We start from the raw sequence: 27,760 nt of genomic DNA, 5'->3' as shown, positions 1-27,760 counted from the left end.
CCCCGCGGGCGCCTCCCGTGTCCTCCCCCCCCACACCCAAAGCTCCTTCCCCGCGGCGGAGGCGGGTGCGAGTCTGAGCCTCCCGCCCCGCCGGGCGGGCCTCCCGCAGCCCAAACCCCTCCCCGCGGAGGAGAAAGTCACCGGGGGGGTGGGGAGATGATGACAGGTCCGGGAAGCCGCCGTCGGCAGCGGCAGACCGCGGGTGCTAGCTGCCCGCTTGCTCCGGCCCCCACCAAGCCGTCCCCGCCGCCCCCACCATGGGCTCCCCCCAGCGCCCGCCGCTCGCCCACGTCTTCAGGGGGACCTTCGTGCACTCCCGGCTCTCTACCCCCATGGAGATCCTGCACGGACACCTGCTGGGGGTGGACGACGGCGGCGCGGTGAGGAGCGGACGGCGGCGGGACGGGAGGGAGATGCGGAGGGACGGGGGGAGATGTTCCGGGCTTCCCCGTGCCCCTCGGGCGTCGATGTCCACCCCTTAGGCTCCGGCCGCGGTCCGGAGCCCGTGAGGGAGCCGCCGGGGGAAGCGCCCCCCGTCGAGGCAGCCCGGAGGGGCCCGGAGCCTCCCCTGGGTGCCCCGTCCCGTCCCCGCGGCGCGGAGAGGGCTCCTCGGCTGCGTTTTGGGGAGGTTGTGCCGGTGGCGAGTGCCGAAATAGCAGGAATGGCGCTGCCGTCTCTCTGCCCCCGCCCCCCCTCCCCCCCCCTTCGGTACTCGTGCACATCCGAGCGAAGCTTTTACTGCTCGTCGCAGGGAAAAGAAACAACAAAAACGTGGCACGTACCCGTAGAAAGTTAGGAAAATGGTAAGGTTGGGAGTGTTAATGGTAAGTTTAAGAACGAGCATAACACTCACTCACAGGTAGTGCAGGACTGATCCCGGCAGGGAAGCTGCACCTTTCCCCTGACAGGGTCAACAGTGGCACTGGGTTTCACAGCACACACTGCCTAGGTGGGCTGTTAATTTCTTCGAGGCTCAGCAGTGTACATAGCCACCCTGTGTGTAATAAAAAAAGTCATTTTCTTTCCTTCTGGTGACTAAACTACTCTGTCAGGCTTCAGCAGCATTTGAAATACACACAAAGCACACTCTGGGCTCTTACAGCTTGTTCTCACCATCCACACGGGTTCTCGAGGGCCTCTTTCAAGACGGTTCTTATAGCTGCTCTTGGGGAGTCTGGTACAAGCAATAGCAAGGCCTCTGAGAAGCTGTATGTTGGCCTACAGGAGGTGAATACAAACTTTCAAAGCTCTCTATTGGGTGGTGTCAACTAAAAGCAATAGACCTGAATGAGTAGTTTGGTTTGTGTTACTCAGGTGCAGGAGGCAGAAACTTGTATCTTGTCTTGCTCTCTTAAATGGTAACGTCTGCTAAAAAGTGACTACTCCATGCTCTTAGGAAATCAAGACCTATAAGGGATTTTCTTGGAAACCAGACAACTTAGTAGGTTGTATCTAGTAATTTCTGCTCTCAGGCAGAGTCACTCTCTCCCTTTCTCCTAGTGAACGAGGATTCACTGGGTAGTGTTTTTCATGCATTAATTGGCACATTCCCACACAGTTCTTTAAAAAAATTCCAGAAAACACTGTTATCCAAAAAGGAAATTTCCACCAGAATAGTGCAGCAGGGACTTTCATATTTTTATCTTTTTGAGAATTCCTGTCATTTTACTATTTAAATTCCAGGATCAAATACAGTGAGTTTTGGTACCCTCTAGCTTTTTTTTTTTTTTCTTTTTCTTTTTTTTTTTTCATAATTTTGCCTCATGCAGCACTTCCAATGGAATCACTGAAGAGGTGCTTTGCAAAGATGGTTAGAAATTTTTTTACCTTTGTTGTCAAAATATACACCAATACTTTGTCAGTGTTACTCCCAAATAATTAAACTTAACTATGCAGCTATCATTCTTTTGCCTCATGTTGCTGATTCCATCATGGAAAAATTGTGCATGATCTCAGAAGAGGTGAGCAGACCAGCTTTTTTGTGCAGCCAGGTGTTGTTCTTCAGTATTAGTCCCAGTCTGTCCTCAAAGCAGCAGGAGCATACATCTGGTGCCATAGAAACACTGCCCAGGCCCCGCAGCAAGGAGGGACAGTTCTCTGGTAAAGGCAGGAGATGAAGTGTCAGCTCTGTGTGCTTTACCTGTAGATGAAAAGGGAACTTTAGCAGAGAAAACATTGCTGTCAGGTTTGGTGACCCAAGTTACCACAAGTTAACAAAATAAGCCTATGTTTAATTGAGTGGTTTGTAGGGCGCTGTGGTGCTGCTCTTGAGGAACTGCCAATAGAAAGAATGGTATTCCCTGAGGCAAAGAAAATAGAGTCAGCTGCAAAATGTGAGCTGCCAGTGAAACATTGGTGTAAATAACATAGTTGAGTAAAATATTAAGAAAATAGAACAAAGATAAAAGCTCCTGCTGAAGGCATGGAAAGAGCAAGAGCTGTGGAATGAGTCAGTGTTATCAAGTATTGCCAAACATGAGTGTTTAGCTTAAGCCAGTTGGGATAGCAAGTGGCATGTGTACAGGGAGGAAGGTACCAAGTCAACATCAACCATTTGGGGTTCATTGCTTGGTCCTTCCCCACAGTTTGGCCTATTTGCTCAGGAGCTGGGTCTAATAAGTGCTCCTGTCTCTCATCTAGCCTCCTGTTCCAGTTCTGAGAACATGACAAACAATAGGCATTGCATCTCTAATTGTAAAAGTGCTGAATATGGTAGCCACATTAAACAGTGCTGGCAGCAGCTCACTGAGGCTGAAAATAAGACAGCATGATGGTCAGTGGCAGGAAAGAGATACATGTTAATGCTGGTAGCTAATCATTGTGGAGACAGGGAAGGTTGAGAAGGATCATAGAACCGTAGAATTAGAGAATGGCTTGGGTAGGAAGGGACCTTAAAGATCATCAAGTTCCACCCCCCTGCCATGAGCAGGGGCACCTCCCACCAGATCAGGTTGTCCAAAAACCCATCCAGACTGGTTTTGAACACCTCCAAGGGTGGGGCATCCACAGCTTCTCTGGGCAGCCTGTGCCAGTGCCACACTGCCCTCACAGTGAAGAATTTCCTCCTAATGTCTAATCTAAATTTTCCCTCTTATAGTTTAAGACCATTCTACCTTGTCCTGTCATTACCTACCTGAGTTAAGAGTCCTTCTCCATCCTTTTTATAAGACCTTTAAGTATTGAAAGGCCACAGTGGGGTCCGCCTGGAGCCTTCTTTTCTTCAGGCTGAACACCCCCAGCTCTCTCAGCCTTTCTTCCTCTGAGCATCAAAGGATGTGACATGAAGAGAAGAAATGACTTGTTACTCATGTTCATCTATGAGTGTCAGAGCCAGAAACAAAGTTACACACAGGCACTGCTGGATTAAAAAAAAAAAGAAAAAAAAAAAAAGGCATATTTTTAGGGGCAATATAATTTACTTTCCACTCTTATGTTAGCAGAATTATTTGCACTGTGATGCTTGGAGGCAGTCAGTGTTTACTATGTCAGGGTTAATATGTAGTTGGCTGGACCAGCTATGTGTTGATGGCAGTGCTTTAGAAATCACTTGGAATAAAAAAAAGGGGCTGAGCTAGGCACTAGGACAGGGACCACACAGCTCCTCATTTTTGGATCCTTTAGCCCCATCACATGGATGACACATCAGAACTGATTGAAATGTTAGAGCACTGGTCCTAGCAGCTGTTGCTTTTTGTGATAACTTTCTAAAAGTGCTTCATTGCAAGCAGATAGCCAGTCTTCTTATCCATGCATTTCTCTGATTCAGTAGTGACTTTGGCACAGGGTTTCTTCTTGCCTTTATAGTGTTAAGGTGCAGCACCAATTTAAAGGTTTGGTTCCCAGGTCACCAGGGCAGTTACCTGGAATGTACGAGCAAATACTCAGGAAAATGCCCAAACATGGGACCTCAAGAACCTTAGAGTGTTAGAAAGATGTCAAGAACAAAGGCCTACTAAAGGATTGAGGAACATCTCTTGGAAAACCAAGCAGTCCTGCTGGGAAATTTGTTTGGAAATAATATACATGTGTTTCTGATTCATCTACAGCTGCATTTGGCAGTAATGGCCCAGGTGTCAGGGTTAGGTTTATTTCATGCATTCAGTTCCTTTGAAAAATATTTTTTTCATTCTTCCATAATTTAAGTGTTTTATTTATCTGCGCTCTAAAAGTATATAATAGTCACTTCTTTTCCATGGCAACACCCGTTTCCAGCATTTGCCATCTGGTATTGCATGTTTCTCTCTCTCCCCTTCTCCTTTTTTTTTCCTTTTTATTTTTTTTTCTCCTGGTTTAGCAGCTCTAACATTAGTCATTCTGCATTCATTTTGACTTCAGTGTCTGAGTGACATTTTCTCTATTGCTCATCAGAAATTTCAGCAGGTCTGTGTTCGAAGCCCCATGCAGATAGATATCTCATTCAGCTGGCTGAAGGGCCTAAATACTTTTAGTGAATTATTAGTTTTAGTGAATTAATTCTTTTCTTCCGAGTTACAAATGGTGTGGTGCTATTCATGAGGTTGTGAGTAGGTATTTCAAAATCAAACCCAACAGTCAAGAATAACAAGTATTTCAATGCAAACCTATCACTTTGTAGTAAGTGTGTAAAATCTGTTCTAAGATATGACTTCTGTTGCCTTCATGTAAAGTAGGATATATACTTAAAGTATATAACTATCTTTTCCTTTCTTTTAGATTGTGTTTTTGGAGCAAGCTGATCAGCAAGAGCAGCTGGCTAAGAAGTGGGGCTTCAGAACATCTGACATAAGAGAACTGAGTCATCAGTAAGTGTTGTATTCAGATTAACTTCAGCAAATGCATTTTACTCTCTAAGCAAAGCAGTGCAGGTGTGAATAACTTGAGGCAGGGAATATATTAAATCCCATCTTATGGGCAAAACTCCCTTTCAGTTCTGCAAGAGCTCTTAATCCAAGGGCTGCCTGCATTCTGGGTGAGGCCTGCAGTGCAAGCCATCTGTGTACTTTTTGCATTCCTTGGTTTGGGACTGCAGCCATCACTGAATTCTGCTGGCTGACATGTACTGTGCACACCAAAATGCTGTATTTAGTTTTCATGCGTAACTTCTTCAGTTCATACAAAGTGTAAGACCACGATCTTCCTTGAGAAAATCATTTACCTAGATGGTCTTCTTCATTTTAGATTGCATATTCTTAGCAGCAGGCTGTGCCTGCTCGAAACTCTAGACTTAATAAATGTAGGTAGCCTTGATACTGCAGATATAAAACTAAAGTGCTTGGGCTTTGACACATTCCCTAATAAAAACTAATAAAATTAGAGTATTAAACCCTCTAAAAACAGAGCCATGTATTTCTGAGTGTTTCTTTTTTGTTCAGCCAACGAAATCCCCTGCCTTTCTAGTGAAGTTTTGGATTGTACCTACAATGCTTTACACACAATAGCACAACCGTAAGCAACTTGTAGTTGAGTCTAGATTTGCAGCATAGTTTTAGTGTTCAGCTGTTAAAAAATTTGTATGCTTTGTTGGATTACTTATCGTACAGCGTACATGAGTCATCAGATGTTTTCTCCACTTGAAATAGCCTGGGGAAAATGGAAGTTGCTGGGAATAAGGGTAAGATTGAGAAAGATCTTTCAGCATTTCTAGCATACAGGAAAACATGAAGAAGGGAAATTACAGAGACAAAATCACTGTTTTTTCAGTATCCAGGGAGAAGGGGGGAAGGCTGAGGGAAATTTGATCCTATATGGAGTTCCAGCACAAAACAAAATAATTATAGGAACCTCATGGTGATGTTGATGTACTCATCCCTGTTATTATATGAGTACTGCATGGCAACGAACCTTATTGCACTTTCATTGTAAAGACACCTTTCCTGTCAAGACACTGAACAGAGCTCTTTTTTTTCCTTTTCTGTCCAGCATCTATATATGCACTCATAGACACGCTGTTCTTTCATTAAACCTTGAAATTCACTGAATGAGTAATATATATAGATACATTTATATAGTAGTAGAAAACTGGGATGCAGAAAGTTCTAGTTTTGTAGCTGTGAACATCTCACATCTAGAGGCATTACAAATATATCTATGCTAGGGATCTAGAGTGAATCTTCTCTTGCTCAGGTGGATTCTTCTGTGAAATAACTTTAATTATTGTGAAATCAGTTCGGCTTTACTTACTGGTATTCAGTCTGGGTAAACATTACAGACAATTGGATTCATCATGCACTTACATAAGTTTCTAGCCACAGATTTTTTCCTTGCAGGTACCTATATAAATCGGTATAAAAGTTAAACAAGTAATTCATATAGTAAAGGAGTATGGGTAGGGGTGTAGTAGGAGTGGATATGCTGGTGCCGAAATAGTAAGGTTGATCTGTACTTGTCATTTACTCTGATGGCTTTTGCTCAAACATACTGCTTAATTAAAAACTACTTTTCTTGGAAAAAGTTTTGGATGTTTTGGACTATTGCTGTTTTCTTTTCTTTCCCTAGTGAATTCTTCATGCCAGGATTGGTTGACACACATATTCATGCTCCTCAGTATTCATTTGCTGGAACAAGAGTAGATCTACCTCTTTTGCAGTGGTTAACTACTTACACATTCCCAACGGAAGCCAAATTCAAAGACAGTGATTTTGCAGAAGAAGTGTACACCAGAGTTGTTGTAAGTTTTTCCATATTTCATTTACCTGCTTGACAACATTACTACTTGTAAAATATACATAAATTTTCAGGTCAGCAGAAATAGGAGAATGTGTCTTAATGTCATGAAAACCAGATAAAACTGACAACACATCCACTGTTCTAGTTGATAGCCAAGATCATTGCCTGCTACTTCCATTCTTGTTCTGTTGTTGCTGGTAAGACAGTTAATTTAATCATGTGATTGATTAAGAACCATCTCATTAATCATCTTTTCTCATATCTGAGTACACTGACAAGCATCTAAGAGTACTTTCAGAGGTAGCATTGCCGGTAGGTGCTGACAACCTTAATTCAGAAATGATCAAACATGATAAAAAACAAAACAAAAACAAACAAACAAACAAAAAACATTTCAGAGGTTATTTCCTTTTCTGCACAAAACGTCTGTATTACGAACATATCTTCTGCAATGATTTTGTGAAGTAGGAGACACTTCTCACCAACAAAAAGTCTGAGGTGTTTTGGAGCAATTGAGTGAGAAGATTCTGTAGCTGAGGACCCTGTAGCAGGAATACCTTTCATTGCTGATAGAAGTCTGTTGATGGTATTGTGAATTAAAGAGAGAGGCTGTATTTGAGCTAGTCTGATTTTGAGCAATATAAAGGCTTTGAGGTCAAATTCCACTTGAACAATAAACAGCAAGGTCACATTGCAGAGTAGGTTCTGTGCTATAACTGAAATGTACCTCTTAATACATACACTGAAGTATTTTCTTAAGATCTTAAGTCTTTCTTAAGTCTTAATGACCATTATAAACTGTCTTGTGTTTGTCTAATACTCTGACAACGTGTTGTCAAAATAATAATGTAATGAACCTGTAATAAATACTGTCCTTGCAACACAAATCTTAAAAATAAAAAAAAACAGCTTTCTGCCATCTAGCACAATCACAGCAGTAGGAGCAGCTTGGTCATAAAATGTAGTCACAAGCACACGCCTTCAGCTACGTATAATTTACAGGTGATCTCACCTCATTTCAACATACTGTCTCCATTGGTTCAGATGTGGTGAGATTAGCCCAGAACAAGCACTCATTTTGCAGCATGTTTAATAACATTACCTGGAAAAGAATTGCCAGTGAGAATTCAGTTATTTGGAGAAGTTTCAACACAATGGTTCATCTCTCCCTGGAGATATAAAACAGGACAAGATCAGAAAAATGTTTTCACCCATAATGCTGCAGAATACCAGTAGCTCTGCAATGCTTCATGGCCAGATGTGTCAGAACAGAATCCAGCCATCTAAATAACTAATATTTTCTGCATTGCTAGTTGTTGTTTTCTTGTTGCTAAAACAGTCTTTCTTATGGAACCAATAGTTTCCTGTCCAAACTGGAAAGTACAAAATGGCTTGAGGAATATAGGTGTTCTGAGAGCCACCTTCTCAGTTTCACTATAGTCTTAATCAAGTTGGAAGACAAAATGAATGTACTGCTTTGCAAGTAACTTGGACGTAATTGCCTTAGCTCAGTAAATGCCTCTCTGAATCTTCAGCGGTGATTCAGGGAAAGGCATTTGAATGAGTAAGGATTTTTTATTTTTATTTTTTTTCTATAAATCAGTGCCACAGCTTTATATTGAATATCTCTTGCAGAGCTCAGAGGGGCAAGAGGAGTGCAGAGTGCAGTGGAGATGCAGTGGAGATGGAACAGCAGGAAAATCAAAGACATGGGAAAATAGAAAGGGAGACTAAAAATAGTTGGTTTGTTTATCTTATAAAAGTGACAAATAAGGAGTAAATTAAAAGTATACAAAAAACAACTGGCCTAGGTGAGATAGACCAAAATTTATACTAATTGGTGACGTAGAAACAAGGAAATGGGTGCTAAATTTAAAAATGATGAGCAGAAGTAATCTTTTGTGCAATATGTACAACTCTTTCGCATGAGTTGAGGCCAAAAACGAGTTAACAGCAACTAAACAAAGAATGGGTTTGAAAAATGTACTAGCTTTTAACAATTTAAGGATAGTCTTTTTTTTTTTTTTTTTTTTTTTTTACAGAGCACTTATCATGCTTTGGGACTTATAATAACCTTCCACTGTTAGAAATGGGACTAAACCTGTAGGAAGCAGATATGTATCTATATTTTTGGACTTGTACTTAAAACATAGTGAAATGTTTCAAGCCAATATTCTGTGTCCAATAAATACTTTCTGTAGTTGCTAAAACAAATGAATTAAGTGAAATTTGCCATTTTGTATCTGGAACCACCTCTGTCCCTCAAATTTTAGAAAAGCTGATTTTTTATGCGGATGTTTTTGGAAAAAAAAAAGTTTTTGGATTTCATTAAACAACAATTCTATGAATAAAAAATTTAATATTTAGGAATATTTAATATTTAGGAATAATAAAAAAAATGAATTAAAAAAACACATTTGGGGGTCTTAAAAACTAAAAAAAAAAGATGAAGGTAGTTTGTCTCAGCAGTGACATTATTTTTGTGACTCATTTTAGGCACACCCATAGACATATTTTTAGTTTAATTAAGATTTTAATTTGAATGTTTTATGAAAAATACAGAGCTTAGCTTCATGTTTGTTAAATAGCTTGGTGTAGCCATTCTTAAAAGTTGCATTGTATGTCTCACCTTCTGGCCTGTTAAAAAAATATGTATTCTCACATTACATTCTAGCCAGAATCCAATTTAAGCCCTTCTGGTAGATAGGACATCAATATCGTATGCATTAGTCTCAAGATCGAGTGAAAGTATAAATGATTTGATGACTTAATGTAACTTTACATGACTCTTCATCATCTGGTATGTCCTCCAAAAGTAATATGAACAGATAGCAATGCACCCATTCCTTTCAAACTATATAATTAGATAAATAATTAAATTACACTCTGAGCAGTGGTTCTCAGCTTCCTTCTATTCTGGAGTTTGTTACTTTGGCCTCAGGGATAATGAAGAATTTGTGTACCTGAAAGCCTGGTTATTTTTCCCAGCCACATCAGATAGCCAAATAAAAAACACTACTTTCTCCCAAAGGTATTACTTTGCAGTTACTTACAGTGCTTCACTATGAAAACTGGAGAGCTTTTCCAAACTAGGAAATAACATATATGACTGGTTGTTTGTATTTCTAAGTAAAAATCAAGTTAGACATAAATCAGAATTTTATTTCTACTTTGAGTGAAGGAAATACAGACTGGTTTCCATGGGTTTATTAAACCATTGTTAAAAACCTGTATAGCTTTGGAAGAGGATTTTTTGTGTTTATTAACATTCAGACTTTAAAAAGCTATTATGAAATTAAAAATCTGTATTTTACCTTCCAACTTCACTGTAACTCCCATGGAATTTCACAATAACCAAATGTTCTTGCAGCTTGAAATCAGACAGCCTATTCTGCATTTTGGCAGCTAGACTATATTTTTCCAAACTGTTGAAACTGATTTCTTTTTATAGAGACGAACTCTAAAGAATGGCACCACTACAGCTTGCTACTTTGCTTCAATTCACACAGATACGTCTCTTCTTCTGGCTGAAATTATAGGTAAGATGGTACGAGTGAGTTCTCAAGGATGTTATGCAGACTGTTAGTTGAAGGAAACAGAGCTTGGGAGTTTTAGAGTAGCTAAGGATCTGTCTTTCAATTTTGTTAATTTTACTTTTTTTTATTCATTTTCTCTGTCATACCACATCCCCCAAATCCTGCCTAGTTACCCTTTGCTTAACAATCTCTCCTCTACTGTCTCCTCTTCCTCTGCCTCTGCTGGACTTCATTCCCAAATCAGCTCCTGTCTGAGCTTGAGAGAGGTCTGCTGGAGTTTTTCTACAGGGCAGTCCTCTGCTATTTCTAGCCTTTTGCTGTTTGAGGATTAAAGGGCTGAATGGCAAGAGGTGCAGTCAGTGCTTTAACTTCCTGATACTCTGATGTTTCAGTTGAGAATCAACATCAAAAATTTCCACACCCCCTTTGAAACCAGAACAATGGGAGTTGCATCAGGACCTTATCCCTTCTTTCTGCTCACTGTTGCAAATCCCTGTCATTTCTTTTCAAGTTTTGTGTTTCTTGCAAGAATTCTCAAAGCTCAGCTTCCATAGGAGAGTGAAACAATAAGAATCAGCTTCCACCAAAAATTTCATAGTCTTTCTGATTTTTTAGGAAACCCTAGAACTTTGAAAGTGGTGTACTCAACATCTCAGATGTTAAACAATGGGCAAAAAGATTTAGGAAAACATTTACAAGCTTAGAATTTAATGTTACATGTATTTCTGTTGTGTTACACCTAAGTTCTGAGTCACAGCATTGATAAATCTCAATAAGTAGGCCAGAAGTAGCTCTAGCTGCAAATGGGAGTCATTTTAGGACTTCTCTCATTACCTTCTCTTAAGGAAACAGGGTTTGCTGACATCTTCATGCATTTTCTTAGCTCAGAGTGACCACCTACTGCAGCTACTGTACTTTGATGCGTTTCTCCCTGCTGGGGGACATTTCTCATCCTCTGCTTCACAGTGCTCATCTTCATTCACTACCATTATGAATTCTGGTTGTGGTTAAACTACTGGTAATTCAGTCCTCAATTATAACACAAAGTTGGGTACTAATGTGGAAGAGGAGAACTCTTACTTAAATGCAGTTTTTCTCTTTCCTTTTTGGCTTTAAAGATCACAAGTATGGCCCCAACTTAAAGACAAGAAAACAACATAAATTCTGTTCATCTTAAATGAAAGTGGAAGATGTGAAATTTACTATTTTCTTTTCAATTCAGGTTTTTCTAGCAGTTTTTGTAAAGAACAAGTGATTTTGAGTTTTATTTTCTTACGCATCTCAACAGATAAATTTGGACAACGAGCATTTGTTGGCAAAGTCTGTATGGATATAAATGACACTGTACCACACTACAAAGAGACTACAGCTGATTCTGTTCAAGAGACAGAAAGGTAAGACTATTAAATTATTGGCACAACCTTTAGAAATAAGACTTTAATGCACTTGAAAGTGAGGGTGAAGCCGTGATCAAGGATTTACAGGTGTAGGAACTATCCTATTCTTCTTACAGTATTATTTTCTACAGTTCTGGCAATACATGCTTACCCAGCTGCTGCACAGCATGTTCAGTTTCTCCATGGCTTTGCCTAAGGAAGTGAGAAGCTGCAGCATCACATTTTGGAGAAGACCTGTGTGTTATGGTCTGGCTTCTACCTCTTCTTTTCCCTTCACAGCTGTCTGGGTAGAGGTTACGTGACCTGACAGGGGTGGAGAGGTAGAGAATCAGTTCCTTTGCCCCCATTAACTTCTGAGCTATCTCCTTTCCCCATTTAGGATAAAGCTTTACTCCAGTGGTAGGAGTTGGCTTTTCATTTTTTTACCCACTTCTAAATGTGCTCTGGTTCTCTTCTTCTCCAGTGAAACTACTCTAAATTGCAAATGAGTGAATGAAGGATAATCAAGTGAAGATAATGTGCACGGTGGATTTGTTGTACATTGGAGGGGAATCCAGGGCTGAAGCATGGGAGCCAGCTGTCTCAGGCTTCCCCTGTCTTCTGTGTCCACCTTCTGAAAATGCTTAGGCAGATGTAGGACTTTGCTCACGGGGTTATTTATACAAATGTGTAAATGTTTCAAATATCATGCTGAAAGAGTAAATACCTAACAGTATTGTAAACCTCTTACATCACTTGAGTGAAATTGCCATCTTATTTTTGCAAGTCATGCTAGAACAATGCTCTTAAAAGTTAGAAATAGTCATGGGTTATAAATCGTGTTTGTATTTAGAGACATTTTGAAACATATAGTATTAGTCACCTGCACTGTACCAACAGTTGCTTTTGTTCACCTAAATCCCTGGTTTTTGTAATACAGTGAATCCCACTGAATGGGCCTGAGCGTGGTAGCACTTCCAGTTCTGCCATTTTTTAAAGCTTCAAAATGATCTAAATAGCTTTTCAATTCCCATCTTGTGCCTCTACTCCCTTCCCGTGCAATTATATTAATAACAAATGTTCTTCAGCTTTGGATGAGAGTGTGCCATAGGTACTCGACAGCTGTCTAGAGAAGAGATCTGTGCTTGTCAGCATAGATCAGGAGTACTCACCTCATCAGGCCTGAATCTCCTCACCAGTACAATTTCAGAGGATGAAAAAGCTCTCCCTTTAAGAGGGTGACTTTTTTATTAAAAAAAAAAAAAAAAAAAAAGAGAGAGAGAGAGAGAGAAATGTGATCTATCACACTGTCAAAAAATTTATTACACTGATTTCAATTCTTTGCAGTTAACCTACAGAAATGTTTGTACTGTAGGCACAGAGATAATATTCAGTTCAAAGTGTTTTGTTTCAATCTACCCTTCTCATGTGAACAGGATTGAATAAAAATTTCATGAAATGAAAAGCAGAATATGTTATATGCCACTAGCAGTCATCTGGAAGTGGAACACCCATGTTCAGACCTGTTCTGAAGAAGTTGGTTGTTTGAACCTGAGCTTATTTCCTTATAGAGAAGTTATAAATCAACAAAGCACAGGTTATTTAAAGCTAGTTCTTTAGGTTTTAAAACCATGCTGATTCTCTGTAATGCACGTGAAAAAATGAAAACAGCCATCCTAAGGTTTTGTATTATCTCTTGAGAATGGTATTTGCATTACAATTTCTGATCTGGTATATATTTATTTATTATATCTGGTGAATCAGTAGGAGGAGAGATGGACAGACAAAAGCCTAATTCACCCTGCAAAGTTTAGCAACGGTGTGTTAAAAGTCCTTTGTTCATTGCAGAAATTTAGCTTATATCTCTCACTTTCAACTGGTGATATGGCACTAGCCACAGTGTTGTGAATCTAGTCTCCAGCATTTATTTTCTTTTCCACCTAAACATATTTAACAGATTTGATCCAATGTTTATTGTGACTAAAACTATGGAGTTTTTGGACGGTAAACTATGGCATAAAATTTCAGAGACCCTGATCAGAATATATTGTAAAGGCTTTTTGAAATTCTATGCATTATGCATACAAGTGTTTAAGGTATTTCTTCTCTTCAAAGTCAGAGGGAGCTTTATTTGCTCCATATTGCTCCATGAACAGTAATGACTGTCCATATTGGCTGCTGGGAGCTTTTCAAAGAGTTCTGTGAGGTAGCTTATGTAGATTTACCTCATAGAAGGTAAATATACACTAACATAAATATAAACATATCTAGAAAATTAAGGGTCCTTTAAGTGCATGAGGACATCTGTAACTACTGTAAGCAATGTACAAAATATGGCGGTATCTTTTACAAATGGGATTTTAAAATCATAATATGTTTAACGCTGTGGTTTAAATTCATGGGCATATAAGAGTGTTTTTGTTTTTTGTGTGTTTTTTTTTTTTTTTTCTTCTGAAGTTGCAACAGTAGGATGTAATTATGTTTAAAATTAATTTAATGTTTATGTGTATTTGGTTTCCGGTGGGAACACAAAGTAATTACCATGTGTCTAAAGTTAATTATTGCAAATGGAAAAGATTCTGCATATTCAAGGTCAAATTCCAAACTAGCATATTTTTTTGTAACTGTCCTGGCCTGATTGTGTTGCATCTTCTTATTTCATCTGAGAATCTGGCACAACTTCCTGTAAAAAGTTGATAGATGCCTGAAATGCTTAACAGAACATTTAAGTAAATATTTTCTCTATTTTCATAATTTATAACACAGATCACAGGTGACAAATTTATAACAGATTTTTCCCTATACTTTTTCAGGTTTGTTAGAGAGCTAACGGAAAGGCAAGTAAGTAGACTTCTCCTTTCTGTTCACTTCTGTATGCAGAAGATGTTATGTGAATACATGAAATAGTTAATCTCATTGACAAATTCTACTGACTTAGTGACAAGTCAATAAATATAGATCTTCCTGTATAGCAGACAGAAATCATCAGTCTGCAAAGTGTTCTTCTAGTTGTGTTGCTGTGAAATTGACTTCTAGCAGCACAAATTCAGATTTGTGTGGTCTGAACACAGCAGAGTAATGTTCTGTGAACATTCTTTATTCACTTAAAAGTGTTCAGCTTCTTGCAGAGGAAAATTTTCTGTTAAAGGCAGATGGAAGTCAGTCCATCACTCTATGGTATATAAATAGACAAATAAAAGAAGTTTTCACCAACACAGATTGGTGTCTTTACAGCACAGTTACTAATCCATTACCATGTCAGTGTTTTGGGTCACCACATGTCTTCCAGTGTATTTCTAAAGAAATTCTGTAGGTACAGGTTGACACTCCAATATTAAAAGCAGGGATATAATTTTTCTTGTCAGCCCTTTCATTTTGATAGCTCCATTTGTTAATGTTTATGGCTCAAAACATGCAAGAGTAGATGCCTAGAGTTTAATGCCTAAATCATATGTATTGGTAGAGTAAGTATACTAATCTTCAGAAGTCCAGAGCTGCTTGTGTCTGGGAGATGGTATAAGAAACTGCAAGACAAGATATCACACACTTTCTTCTAGTGGTTCCATGTGCACAAAGAACGGTAGGTATTCCCTGTATCTGAAGGCAGAGTTGTAAAGCCATTGTCTATATGTGCAAATGTGCAAATTACATTGTGCATAGTAAACACCTGTAGCTCTAGTCCAGGTATCCACAGCTTCCTACTGAACAGCATATCTGGTGTTACCAATAGCCTTCCTGTCTGTTGAGTATAGGGACAGCAGAGTATAGGGACAGTTTGCTCCGCTCCATCACGAGCAGAGAAGATCAAAGATGAAAAAGGTTTTGGCTTTACATATCTCTGCATCTTTACATCACTACCTCTTTGATGCTCACAGAAGTACAAATCAAAAGAAGGTCTGGTTTATCTCTTATAATTCATACTTGACTGTGAGCAAGTGTGAAGAAGCATCCAGTGCATCTGCTGAAGTCTGATAAAATCTCAGAGACTTGAGGAAAGAGTTCTAATGAAATGAACTTCACTGAGTTTCATTAAACCGGTTTTCAGCAGAACTTCTGTGATGAAGTTTCAGGATTCTCTTACTTTGAGGAAGTTTCTGATAAAAATAAGAAAATGACTGTGAGCTTTATTCACATTGGCAAGTCTGAAGAAAAGAATAAACAATAGAGCTAAAATCTAATTGTGTAAACGATTGTCTTAATTATGGTTGCTGATACATATGTGGAATCACAAACATGTCTTTCTAATATTTTCAGTATCCAAGGGTACAACCTATAGTAACCCCCCGCTTTGGCCCTTCCTGCACAGAAGATTTGCTGCGTTCACTTGGTGATTTAGCACAAGCTCATGACCTACACGTGCAGGTAAATTCTGAGAGCTCTGTTTACAACTTAAATATTTTGGATAGAAAGCATAAAGATCAAGCCATTTTCACAATTTACACAAAGCACTTAAACCACATTCTTAACTTGGAACCCGTCTTTTAAATTCTTCTTGAATTATTAGAGGTACTCTACAATAGTACTATGACCTCCACAGCAAATGAGAAGGCTCATAGCTTGAAGGATGCACAATTCATCAAGCCCCAGTGCATGGTTACTAGGAAACTGGCACCAAGTATTGTAAGTTAGAGTAACCCTTGGGTTGCTAAAGGTTGCTGTCCCTTGTCCAAGGTTGTTATGTCTGCCTCTCAGCCATCTGCTGTTTCTGTACAGGGCAGATTTCAGAAGAGAAAAGAATTGCTCATCTTTTGTCTCAATTACTCATATTTCTATCTTATTTAACATTGTTAATGTTGTTGTAGAATTTCCTCTACAATAAAGTTTCTGCATTTAAAAAAGGCATATTTTGAAGCTTATAGGTGTGTTGAACCTTTGAGATTTTTCTTTTTTGGTTAAACAGTCCTAGTATATGTTGCTTTAAAGCTACACTACATTAGGACTGTTTGTCATTACAAGGTGAGCATTTGAAAATACAGAAAGTACATGCTTCAGCCTCCACACAGGAGGAACCAGGTTTGTGTCTGAGACCAGAAATTGATCAGTCTGTCTGAAGATACATGGAGCAGTTACCCTGTGTGTTACCCCGATCCCAGGGTCCACTCTGTGGTAGGCTTCTATCTTTCTTTTACATCATGGTCATATCTATCATTTTATTTATTACTTTAACATTTGCTAAATACCAATTTGGTTGTTAAGTCATCATGCTACAGGGACAGACTATCCAGGTATACCTCTTCAGATCAAGTTTAAAGGAAGAAATTGAGCTATTGTTTTGGATCACAGGGATCTCTCCAATGAAAATAGAAACCCAAGGACAAGATCTAGCTATATGCTTTAGAAAGACTATTTTCTATCATTATGTGCTTGCAGCAGGTTGCTCAGAAGTTTGAAATGCTATAATGCTATTTAAAGGACTCATCGCTATTTATTTTCTCATTGCAGAGTCACATAAGTGAGACTGAAGAAGAACTCAAACTTGTGGAGAATATGTTTCCTTCCTATCAGAGTTACACTGAACTGTATGATAAAAACAAGCTGCTTACCAGCAAGGTAGCTGCATATCAACTTCACAGCATAGCTTAGATTTATTCATGTATAGAATATTCTGGTTAATTGTAGTTACCTGAAAAGTTTGTACTGTTTTGTCAAAGTCAGTGGCATCTGGGAAAGAGTAAATTGTTTCTATGTTCTTTGTTGCACAGGTGTTGGTGAAGGGACTGAAACTTTAGACAAGCTTATACTTTATGTAGGCATTTTAGGGGAGATGAACAATAAAGGTATTAATACTCCCTGAGCCTATTTTTAAGAGTCTAAACAGGGCTGGGAACAGTAGGATTGGAAGGATAGATAAAGCTGGTGATGTAGGAGCTGGTAATTCTGGGGCAGTAGCCAGTTATCCTCATATTACAGTGTTCTTGCACACTGCTTTTTCCTGTACATTTTTTTTTCTACAGATTTACAGCAAATGAACCAGTTTTAATTGAAGAATATTCTAGATGCAATCTAGTGCAAAACTTTAGAGAGACAATGAGAAACACACTAAGTACATACATCTTTCCATTGTATCTGTTACACTCTTGGCCCCAGTGCTTAATCTCTATGATATGAAATACACATCATAAAGTTACTACAGTACTATGCCAGATAGGCAGTTCTTTCTTTTGCTTCTTGCAGCTAGTTCATAAGTGACAAACACAACCACCACAAGATACCCCATCTTTTTATATAAGTAAATGAAAATAGGCAGAGGGATCTCAGGCTTACTGAAGTTAATGAGAGTTCCTCCCTTCTTGATTTCAAAAGCTTCATTCAAGAATGGCATGCCTTTACCCTTGACAGTAACAGGTGCCATTTTGGCTGTTAAAAGCAGTGCAGCAAAAAATTTACAGATACTGAAGAAAATGCTATTTTTTCTAAAATTGTTGGTTTTGTTTTTATTTAGACAGTGATGGCTCATGGCTGTTATCTTTCTGACGAAGAGCTGGAACTTTTTAATCTTCGTGGATCTGCAGTAGCACATTGCCCCAGTTCTAATTTTTCGTAAGTAAATAAAATAAGTTAATGGTGTACAACTGGAAAGAGCTGTTTTTCACATAGTGTGAAGATACTATAGAATCATAAAATGTCTCAGGTTTTAAGGGACTTTAGAGATCATTTACTTCCAACCCCCTTGCCATAGGCAGGGATGCCACCCACTAGATCAGGTTGCCTACGGCTTCATCCAACCTCGTCCTGAATACCTCCAGGAATGGGGCATCCACAGCCTCTCTGGGCAACCTGTTCCAGTGCCTCACTAGTCCAGCCTACAGAAGGAAGGCTGCATATATCATATTCCGTTTCACCAGAAGTGACATACTGGATCAAGCATGGCTGTTCATGTTCTGCTTCTATGTGGTATGCCCTGGACGGACGTTATTTTTGAGTATAATCACTACGAGTATTTCTTTTTTTAAACTTAGTTTCTTATGACTGTCCTATCAATGGCAAATTCCTTCTCACCCAGAATACATATATATTATTGGGAAATGGGAAAGGCTGAAATATATTTATATTCACAGAAATTATATACTATACAGTATCCTATTGGGGTACTAAAAATGACTGCTACGGGCATTTTGCCTGTAACATAATCAGTAGCTTGTTTGCAATGGCTTACTGGAGCTTGTGAAATGATCTACCCTCTCCTTGGATTACACTTTACATCATATTTAGATTTTTTTCACAAACATACTAAGAGCTTATTTTCAAAAGATAACTCTGAAACTGTTTTATTAGAAAACTAAAAGTTTCCTTTAGGAAAAGTTGTTTTAGTGATTAAGACCCATCATCCAAATTTATGAATGTAAATGGTTCATCCCTGTTTAATAAACATGATCTATTACATGCAGTCTAAGAACTCTTGTCCTGAAACTGCCCGAAGTCCTCTTACTGAACTGCAGAAATAACTTTCCTTCGTGTATAATACAGAAGACATCTCTTTTTCCAATCCAGGTTGAGCAGTGGCATCTTAAGTGTACAAAAGGTTCTCAAACACAATGTGAAGCTTGGCCTCGGCACAGGTTGGTAGCTTTCTTAGAAAATGGTCTATTTTAGAAATTGCTGGAAGATACAAAAACATACCTTCATGTGTGTATTGGAAAGCCATCATGCCACCAATTTGTGGCTTAATATGTAGAGGTGGTCAAAAGATGTTTGAGCAGTTTTGTTCCTGCCTTAACAGTAAACTGCCTCAACAACAACTTTTCCAGATCAAGTTTCAGTTCTGCATTGTATTTTATTTACCTGACCTTGTAGAACTCATGTCAGGAATCACCCATTCAAAGACAATGCTTAGCAGTAAACCTTTTCATGTTTACTACCTCTTGCACTTTGTAACACTTAAATCAAGCTCATAATAATTTAATCCAGAAATATTCCCAAAGTTTGTTTCTAAGACTCTTATCCCTTCTAGATGTTGCTGGGGGATATTCAGCTTCTATGCTTGATGCTATCAGGAAAACAATGATGGCATCTACCACCCTTCAAATTAATAAAGTCAATGAAAGAGGACTTACTCTTAAAGAAGTTTTTCGACTTGCAACTTTAGGAGGAAGCCAAGGTAAGAAGAATTTTCTTTATAATATATAGAGAGAACTTTCGCTTTTTTTTTTTTGTGATATTATGTCTCCTTGTCTATAAAGGATGGCTGAACTTAAAGATTTTCTGATTCCAGAGTGAAGTCTAAAATTATATTTGCTTGGAACAGATTTCTTTCGCTCTCTCATAACAATACCACTCTCACTACAGAAAAGCATTTGTACTAGTATTGAGAGTTTAATAAAGGCATCCTAATGATTTTTCAGGGCTGTACATTTTATTTGAAAAGATCCTCAGACTTCTTAATTATTGGTGCTTGTAAATTTGTCACACCAATTGGAAAGACTTTGTTTTCTCAGCAACCAAAATGTAAGAAAAAGCTGTGCAATTACTGTAAAATCACGCATCCTGTTTGTCATCAGTTTCTAATTTTGTTTCTTCTTGTTGAGATCTCAATGAGGCAGCTTTTGACTGTCTTTTTAGCAAATCAAAACATTATGCAAATTTCCCCATGGTGAGAGTACAGCACAAAGTTTAAGCACGATATGTATCAGAGTTATTTATGACAAAATTGCATCTGCAGAATATAGTTATATAGTATATATGTTATTCTGTCTCACTGAAATGTTTTGCCACAATCAGTATGCACATATGGATTTATACAATTAGTAAAGTTTTAGCAGAACTTGTGTCATTTCACAGAGAGCAAATCCACATATTTGCTCCCAAAAATTTGTTAGAGTTTTAGTCAAAAGAAAAGCACCCTCCTCCTCATAAAGAACTGGTCCCAAGTCTTTCAATGTAACATTTTTGTTGTTGTGAAAAAATACCAATTAATTGGAAACTATTAGTGGAAGCTTGAAAGATGTAGTGAAAATGCCTTCAAATAGGTCCTGTCTGGACTGTGGACAAGGACTGTAGGGTGTAATGTAGGTAAGAAATGTAATGTAGGGAATGTAATGTAACGTAGGGAAGTAAGTAAGAAAGAAAATGGTCAGAGGACAAAAAAGAGAGTGTGTTTGTTTTTTTTTTTTTTTTTTTTTTTTTTTTTCCCCCAGAATATATACGGTACTCATCTTGGTTGAGAGTAAGTTAGTTCATATACAGAATGGAAAAATAAAATCCCGGACTTGTATATGGTTCCCCTCCCAGCTACTCTTGTGCTTGTTTTATCTGGGTTCTTAAGCTTACAATAATATAGTAAGATTGTTTATGTATTGATTTCAACAAGTTCTACCACTTGTAAGGGTAGAATATAAATTACTCGTTCAGCCTTCCAGTACTCCAGACAAGTAGTCTGGGCAAATTTAAACGAGAGATTTTTTTTCTTGTCATACTTTGCTGAGACCCTAAACACTTATCACCCTCTTGTGTTTATTTTAAAAACTGCATTCTGTTCACAAACCTAAAAGAATATGACAAAATTGTAGTTGACAGTTGGTAGACAGCCAAAACATTTCACCATTTTGAGGAGTTTCAACATTTTTAATGTACTGTATGTATAATATGTATGTATATTATGTATTATATTACACATACATATTATAGATTATAGTTATATATGTAAGTGTACACCATTCATTAGATAAGGAATTGACTGGATGGCTGCACCCAGAGTTGTGGCCAATGCCTCTATGTCCAAATGGATACTGGTGATGAGTGGTGTTGCTTGGGGGTCCATGCCGGGACCTGTGCTGTTTAATATCTTTTATCAATGACATCGACAGCGGAATCAAGCGCACCCTCAGCAAGTTTGCAGATGACACCGAGCTGAGTTCTGCCATTGATACAACAGAAGGAAGGGGTGTGTGGTGCTTTTACCCACCTGGGCAGCTGAGCTAACCACAACCACTCTCTCACTTACCTTCCTCAAAGGGAAGGGGGGAGAAAATAGAATGAAAGGGCTCAGGGGTTGAGATAAGGACAGGCAGATTGCTCAACAGTTACTGTCACAGGCAAAAAAAGACTCAGCATAGGGAGATTAATAAAAATTTATTACCTATTACTAACAAGATAGAGCAGTGAGAAACTAAACTGAACTAAAACAAAACAAAACAAAATAATAAAAGCACCTTTCCCTCATCCACCTTCTACACCTCCTCCCCCAAAGCAGTGCAGGGGAATGGGGCTGTGGTCAGTCCCTGATGCTTCATCTCTGCTGCGCCCTCAGGGTCCCTCTCTGCCCCTGCTCCCTGTGGGGTCCCTCCCATGGATGCCGTCCTTCCCGAGCTGAGCCTGCAGGGGCTGCCCACAGGTAGCAGCTCTTCAAGCACTGCTCCCACACAGCTCCATACCACGGGGTCCATCCATGCCCCAGGAGCAAACTGCTCCAGCACGGGTCCCCCACAAGCAGCAGCTCTCCCCAGACCCCTGCTCCTGCGTGGGCTCCTCTCCACGGGCTGCAGCTCCGGCCTGGGGCCTGCTCCTGCAGGGGCTCTCCATGGGCTGCGGCCTCCTCCAGGCCACATCCACCTGCTCCACCGGGGGCTCCTCCACCCGTGGGGGGGCTGCAGCGTGGAGATCTGCTCCATGTGGGACCCATGGGCTGCAGGGGGACAGCCTGCTCCACCAGGGGCCTCTCCCTGCACAGCCCGCAGGGGAACTGCTGCTGCCTGCCTGGAGCACCTCCTGCTGCCCTCCTGCTGAACTGACCTGGGGGTCTGCAGGGCTGCTTTTCACCCTTCACTTTCCCAGCTGCTGTTGTTCAGCAGTTTTTTTTTTCCCCTTTTTTTCAATCTGCTCTCCCAGAGACACAACCAACATTGTTCCCTTGATTGGCTCCAGCCAGCAGCGGGTCCTTTTGGAGGTGGCTGAAACTATTCCTTATCTAACATGGGGCAGCTTCTGTATTCTTCTCACAGAGGCCACCCCTGCAGTTCCCTGCTACCAAAAACTTGCCATGTAAACCCAATACAGGATGCAATCCAAGGGGCCCTGGACAAGCTGGAGAAGTGGGCCCACATGAACTACGTGAGGTTTAACAAGGCCAAGTGGAAGGTGCTGCAGCTGGGTCAGGGCAGTCCCAGACATGAGCACAGGCTGGGAAAAGAACTCACAAGGAGCAGCCTGACAGAGAAGGACCTGGGGGTTCTGGTGTACAAAAAACTTGACATGAGCCAGTAGTGTCTGCTTGCAGCCCAGAAGGCCAACTGCATCCTGGGGTGCATCAGCAGAGGGGTGGGCAGCAGGTGGAGGGAGGTGCTTGTGCCCCTCTGCTCTGCCCTTGTGAGGCCCCACCTGGAGTTCTGCATCCAGGTCTGGGCCCCCACCACAAGAAGGATGTGGGGCTGTTAGAGTGGGTCCAGAGGAGTGGCCATGAAAGTGATCAGAGAGCTGGAGAAATTTCTCTCTGTGAAGAAATGCTGAGAGAGCCGGGGATGTTCAGCCAACAGAAGAGGAGGCACCAGGGAGACCTCATCACAGCTTCTCAGTACTTAAAGGGGGCTTATAAAAAAGGAGAGCAACTTTTTACTCAGGCAGATAAATGATAGGACAAGGCGAAATAGTGTTAAACTAAACGATGGGAGATTTATATCAAATGTTAGGAGGAAATTCTACACTGTGAGGGTAGCATGGAAAGCTTCCATGCTTACCATGCTTCCCAGGAGAAGCATGGGAACAGGTTGACCAGAGAAGCTGTTGATGCCCCTTCCCTGGAGGTGTTCAAGGCCAGGCTGGATGGGTCTTTGAGCAACCTGGTCTGGTGGGAGGTGTCTCTGCCCATGGCAGGGGAGTTAGAACTCGATGATCTTCAAGGTCCCTTCCTACCCAAGCCATTCTATGATGTTATGATATAATATGCAGATAAGTTAAAAACTTAAAGTTATCCTAAATTATTTTCAAGCAACCTCAAAGGTCTCTACTTAGGTATTCAATAAACCCTTTCACTTAAGATAAAATTGTAGTTTTTCAGTGCTTGTGTACCCAAAAACGAGAGGCTGCAATGAAGCATGAAATAATAAAGCTGTATAACAGAGCATAAGACAAGTCTTACACCTGGGTATAGGACCTGCATATCTGGCTATGACTTTTTTTCCTACCATATTGTTCTTTGTTATTACTAATTACCCTTAGTTGAGCTCTCAACAAACCTTTTATTATCAAATTATATATTACTATTGTAATATGTCCATACAACCTGTCAACATTGCTTAAAGTGTTTTATAAACATAAACAATTTAATCTTACACTGCCTTTGCAACGTGAATATTATTATCTAATTTACAGTTTCTCTGACTTTCTCTCGACACCCCTGTTGGAATATAGTTTTTGCAACGTAAGCAATTATTGTTCCACTTTAAACAGTTGGTGGTCTATACATCAGTTCCGAGATGACATAAAATCAAAAGAGAACATTCAAAGAACAAACATTAAGATGGGTTCAAATTCTTTCATAGATTTCCTTTATGCTTAACAGATGCCCTTCAAAAATTCACCAAAATACACATGCTTTTTATGAAGAGTTGCATAAAAACTCAGATGCTAACCTACACATTCTATTTGCTTTTATTTTTTTCTTTGCAGTCATCTAAATATTTTTATTTTTCATGAACATCACAAATAGGTTGCTAGATGCTTCCATATAATGGAAAGAGACTTGCATGGAGGATCTGTTTGTGAGCTTATTTTCTCTTTCAGCTCTAGGACTAGATGATGTGATTGGAAACTTTGAGGTTGGCAAAGAATTTGATGCACTGCTCATCAACACCAAGGCTTCAGACAGCCCTTTTGACTTGTTCTCTACCGATACTTTTGAGGTAATCTGAACAGGATTAATGATGCAGAAAATTACTGGAAATAACGTGGGGAAGGTCTGTGATACAGGCAGAATGTAAGTCTCTTCAGGGTCTTTCCTGTAACAGTAACTTGGGTATAATGCCCTACTGCTGTCTGTATCTCAAACCAAGAGGTACAGGGATTTTGTCAGAATCTCACTATCTCAATGACGGGCATATATATCACCATGAAAAAAAAAAAAGGCAAAAAAAAAAAGCATGTAGCATTTAAATGCAGTAGCTCTAGCTGATAATTACAGTTAGCTAATTGCAGTACCACAGCACCGCAGCCAAGGAAGAATAATTACTTTTAGTTAACTTTTGGAGTTTAAACTCAATAATGGCAATCCGTTCCTAAGTGAAAGCTGAATTACCTTGGCTTCACTAGTGAAAACTGAAGCTAAATTCCTGGGACTATAAAAATGTTTACAATTTTGCCTTATTTTTCCAAAAATAAGAGAGCTCTAAAAAGAGGAAAGCACTGTTTTAGCCATATACTTGTTTATACTGTCAAATTTCTGCAGTATTTTCTTCCGGAGACATACATCCTCCCTACTGAAAATTAATTATGACAAAACATGTATATTAAGTTTTAATTTTACTGTCTGCAGGCAGTTGTCCTGGTTTCAGTTAGAACAGAATTTTCTTCCTAGTAGCTGATGGAATGCTGTGTTTTGGCTTGGGATGAGAAGAGTGCTGATAACACCCCGATGTTTTAATTGTTGCAGAGCAGTTCTTATACCAAGCCAAGGACATCTCAGCCTTTTGCTCTGTCCTGCCAACAGGCAGGCTGGGGGTGCAGTAAGAGCTGGGAGGGGACAGACCCAGGACAGGTGACCTAAACTAGCCAAAGGGGTATTCCATACCATCTGACGTCATGCTAAACAATATATAGAGGTGGCTAGCTGGGGGAGGGGGCCGGACTGCTCGGGGTTAGGCTGGGCATCGGTCAGCGGGTGGTGAGCAATTGCATTGTGCATCACTTGTCTGTACACATTAGTAGTATTAGTACTATTATCACCATTGTATTATTATTATTATTATTATTATTATTATTATTATTATTATTATTATTATTATTATTATTATTTTCCTGTCTTATTAAACTGTCTTTATCTCAACTCACGGGCTTCACTTTCCATTTCTCTCCCCTGTCCCAGAGAGGGAGGGGGAGGGTGAGCGAATGGCTGCGTGGTGTTTAGCTGCCGGCCGCGCTAAACCACGACAGCAGTATATAGGAATATATAGGAAAACTCTTTTCATCAGTTGTTTTCATCAGTTTTTAATAATTATCATCTGGGTTTGCAGATACTGCTTTCTGAATTTGCTTTTCTCCCATTTTTTACAGGACAGTCTTGAGAAGTTCCTTTATCTAGGTATGTGCATAAAGCTCTCGTGTTGTTGTATATGTCACAGATCTTCTAAATCAATGTGGAGGTTGCTTTGCATTCATTTATAACTGCTAAATAAGAATTAAAGAGTTTTTTTTTTGGGGGGGGGGACAAAAGAACAAAAAGTAGTCAGTTTAGCATGAACAGGTGTATAAGTTTAATTGCCAGATTCATAACCTCATCTGTCTTTATAGCAAAAGCTAAATCATATTTCACAGAAAAGTAATACTGATTTTTTTTTATGCAAAGCCTATCACCAGTTCAGAACAAAATCTGATTTCTGCAGACCAGTTGCTGTTGTGGTACCTGAGTGGTACTGCTGCCTGGTACCTGAGTTAGTTCAGATAGTATGCAACAGCTATTTCTGTACTGGTATATATTTGCAGATTTTAAATCTGCTAAATACATAGAAAATACACGACACCACTGCAGCAGCTGAACGCTATGTGTTTTTTTTTTTTCAAAGAAGCATGAGTAGTTTAATGCCCATTGATGTTTATGGTGTTTATGGCGTCTGACTATTTCTCTTGAAATACACTTTCTCAGTCTTAGGAAATGGGTAACTGAAAATGATATATAAGAATACAAACGATATATAAGAATACAAGTTTTTGTGGATTGCATCATTTTAATTAATAAAATCAGTGCATAGAGTTATGTGCAATTCTCTCTTTTGACTATGTTATTTCAGGTGATGATCGGAATATTTCTGAAGTGTACGTGGCTGGAAAGCAAGTGGTTCCTTTTTCAAGTTCAGTATAAATCCATTTTTCTTTTGCAAAATGTTCTGCTGACCTCTCTGCCTATGATTTGAAAAAAGATTGGATAAACACGGTGCCTGATCATCAGGAATGACATTTCATTTATGTTTAATGTTTTAAAACTTTCAAATGTGAGAAAATTTGTTAGATCTTTCAAGAATTATGTTACCAAAATTGTCACAGTTCTAAGATGAAACAGGCATTTAAATTTCTCTGTAAAAATAGTATATGTGCATCAACAAGGGATTTGCTAAATATCTTACTTGAATAGGACAACTGGTGTTCCTTTTAATAATAATGTAAGAAGTATTAAGGAGAGCAAACAAATTCTCACTGTCTATAAGATGTTTAAATTGAAAAAAAGGCCAGTGCTGGTTAACAATTTCTGCAAATAATGAATATCACAAACTAGTGTAATTTCCTTTGTATTATCACCAAGTATAGAGAATTTAGTGTCATTTGAGGGCATTCAGAACATTTTTCATTTTTGTTTATGTATGTGATTAGTTTTCAAAATTTAATTTTAAATATTTTTTAATTGAAATTAATTAAGAAGTATGTACTTATAATCAATTAAGGGTCCTTATTATCAACAAGCTCAGATTTCTCATTAACAGTCAGGCAGAAGAGAACTGGTGGAAGAACCAAGTAAAAAATACAGAATTGGTCAAACAGAACAAGAGCGGAAGGGCTGCGCCATTCTGTGATGCTGTGAGCTGAAACTACATTTCCTCAAATTTCACTCTGATGTTTAGAAGCAGTCTGCCTAATCTTCCACCCATTCTCTTATTGAATCTCCTTCAGTTGAGTGACCGCTGAACGAAACACGCATAAAACCAGAAGCAGGCACTGAGGTGTCTGTGTGCTTCTCAGTTGCAAATACTTTTTTTCTGGACTAGAGGGCATGCTTCCTCTAGTTCAGCCTCTTGCAGAACCTTACTAAATTAATTTGCTCCTGATTATTCAGACTATGAGTTATAAAATATCCCTTCTGCTTTCTGTACTAGAAGTGAGTATGTTTAAAGCAAAAGCTGCAAGAAATGGTCTATCTCTCGTTTTTACTACCTTTGACTTGAGATGTTAATTCCTCTCTGGAAAGAAGCAACTCAGTTTCAATGTGTTCCTTTGTGTCTTTCAACACTGGAACAGTAATTCCAGCCCTGTACAATGCCAGCTAAAAAAAAAAAAAAAAAAAAAAAA

General features: G+C 39.2%; 1 protein-coding gene across 1 annotated transcript; it reads left to right on the top strand.

Annotated features, from left to right (window-relative positions):
• The first annotated feature begins 181 nt into the window (after window positions 1–181).
• Window positions 182–27,760, top strand: GDA (guanine deaminase). The gene is made up of 14 exons (XM_032206618.1): window positions 182–380; window positions 4,693–4,781; window positions 6,475–6,646; window positions 10,097–10,184; window positions 11,470–11,575; window positions 14,371–14,398; window positions 15,812–15,919; window positions 17,000–17,107; window positions 18,000–18,097; window positions 19,049–19,116; window positions 19,509–19,655; window positions 24,272–24,390; window positions 25,757–25,784; window positions 26,491–27,760. The coding sequence occupies exons 1-14, from the start codon at window positions 258–260 to the stop codon at window positions 26,559–26,561; spliced, it is 1,353 nt and encodes a 450-aa protein (XP_032062509.1). The 5' UTR covers window positions 182–257; the 3' UTR covers window positions 26,562–27,760.

This window comes from Aythya fuligula, chromosome Z, assembly GCF_009819795.1.
Source record: "Aythya fuligula isolate bAytFul2 chromosome Z, bAytFul2.pri, whole genome shotgun sequence".
Lineage (NCBI taxonomy): Eukaryota > Metazoa > Chordata > Aves > Anseriformes > Anatidae > Aythya > Aythya fuligula.
Note: the sequence above shows the minus strand (reverse complement) of the source record. Positions and strands in the feature narration are given on the sequence as shown.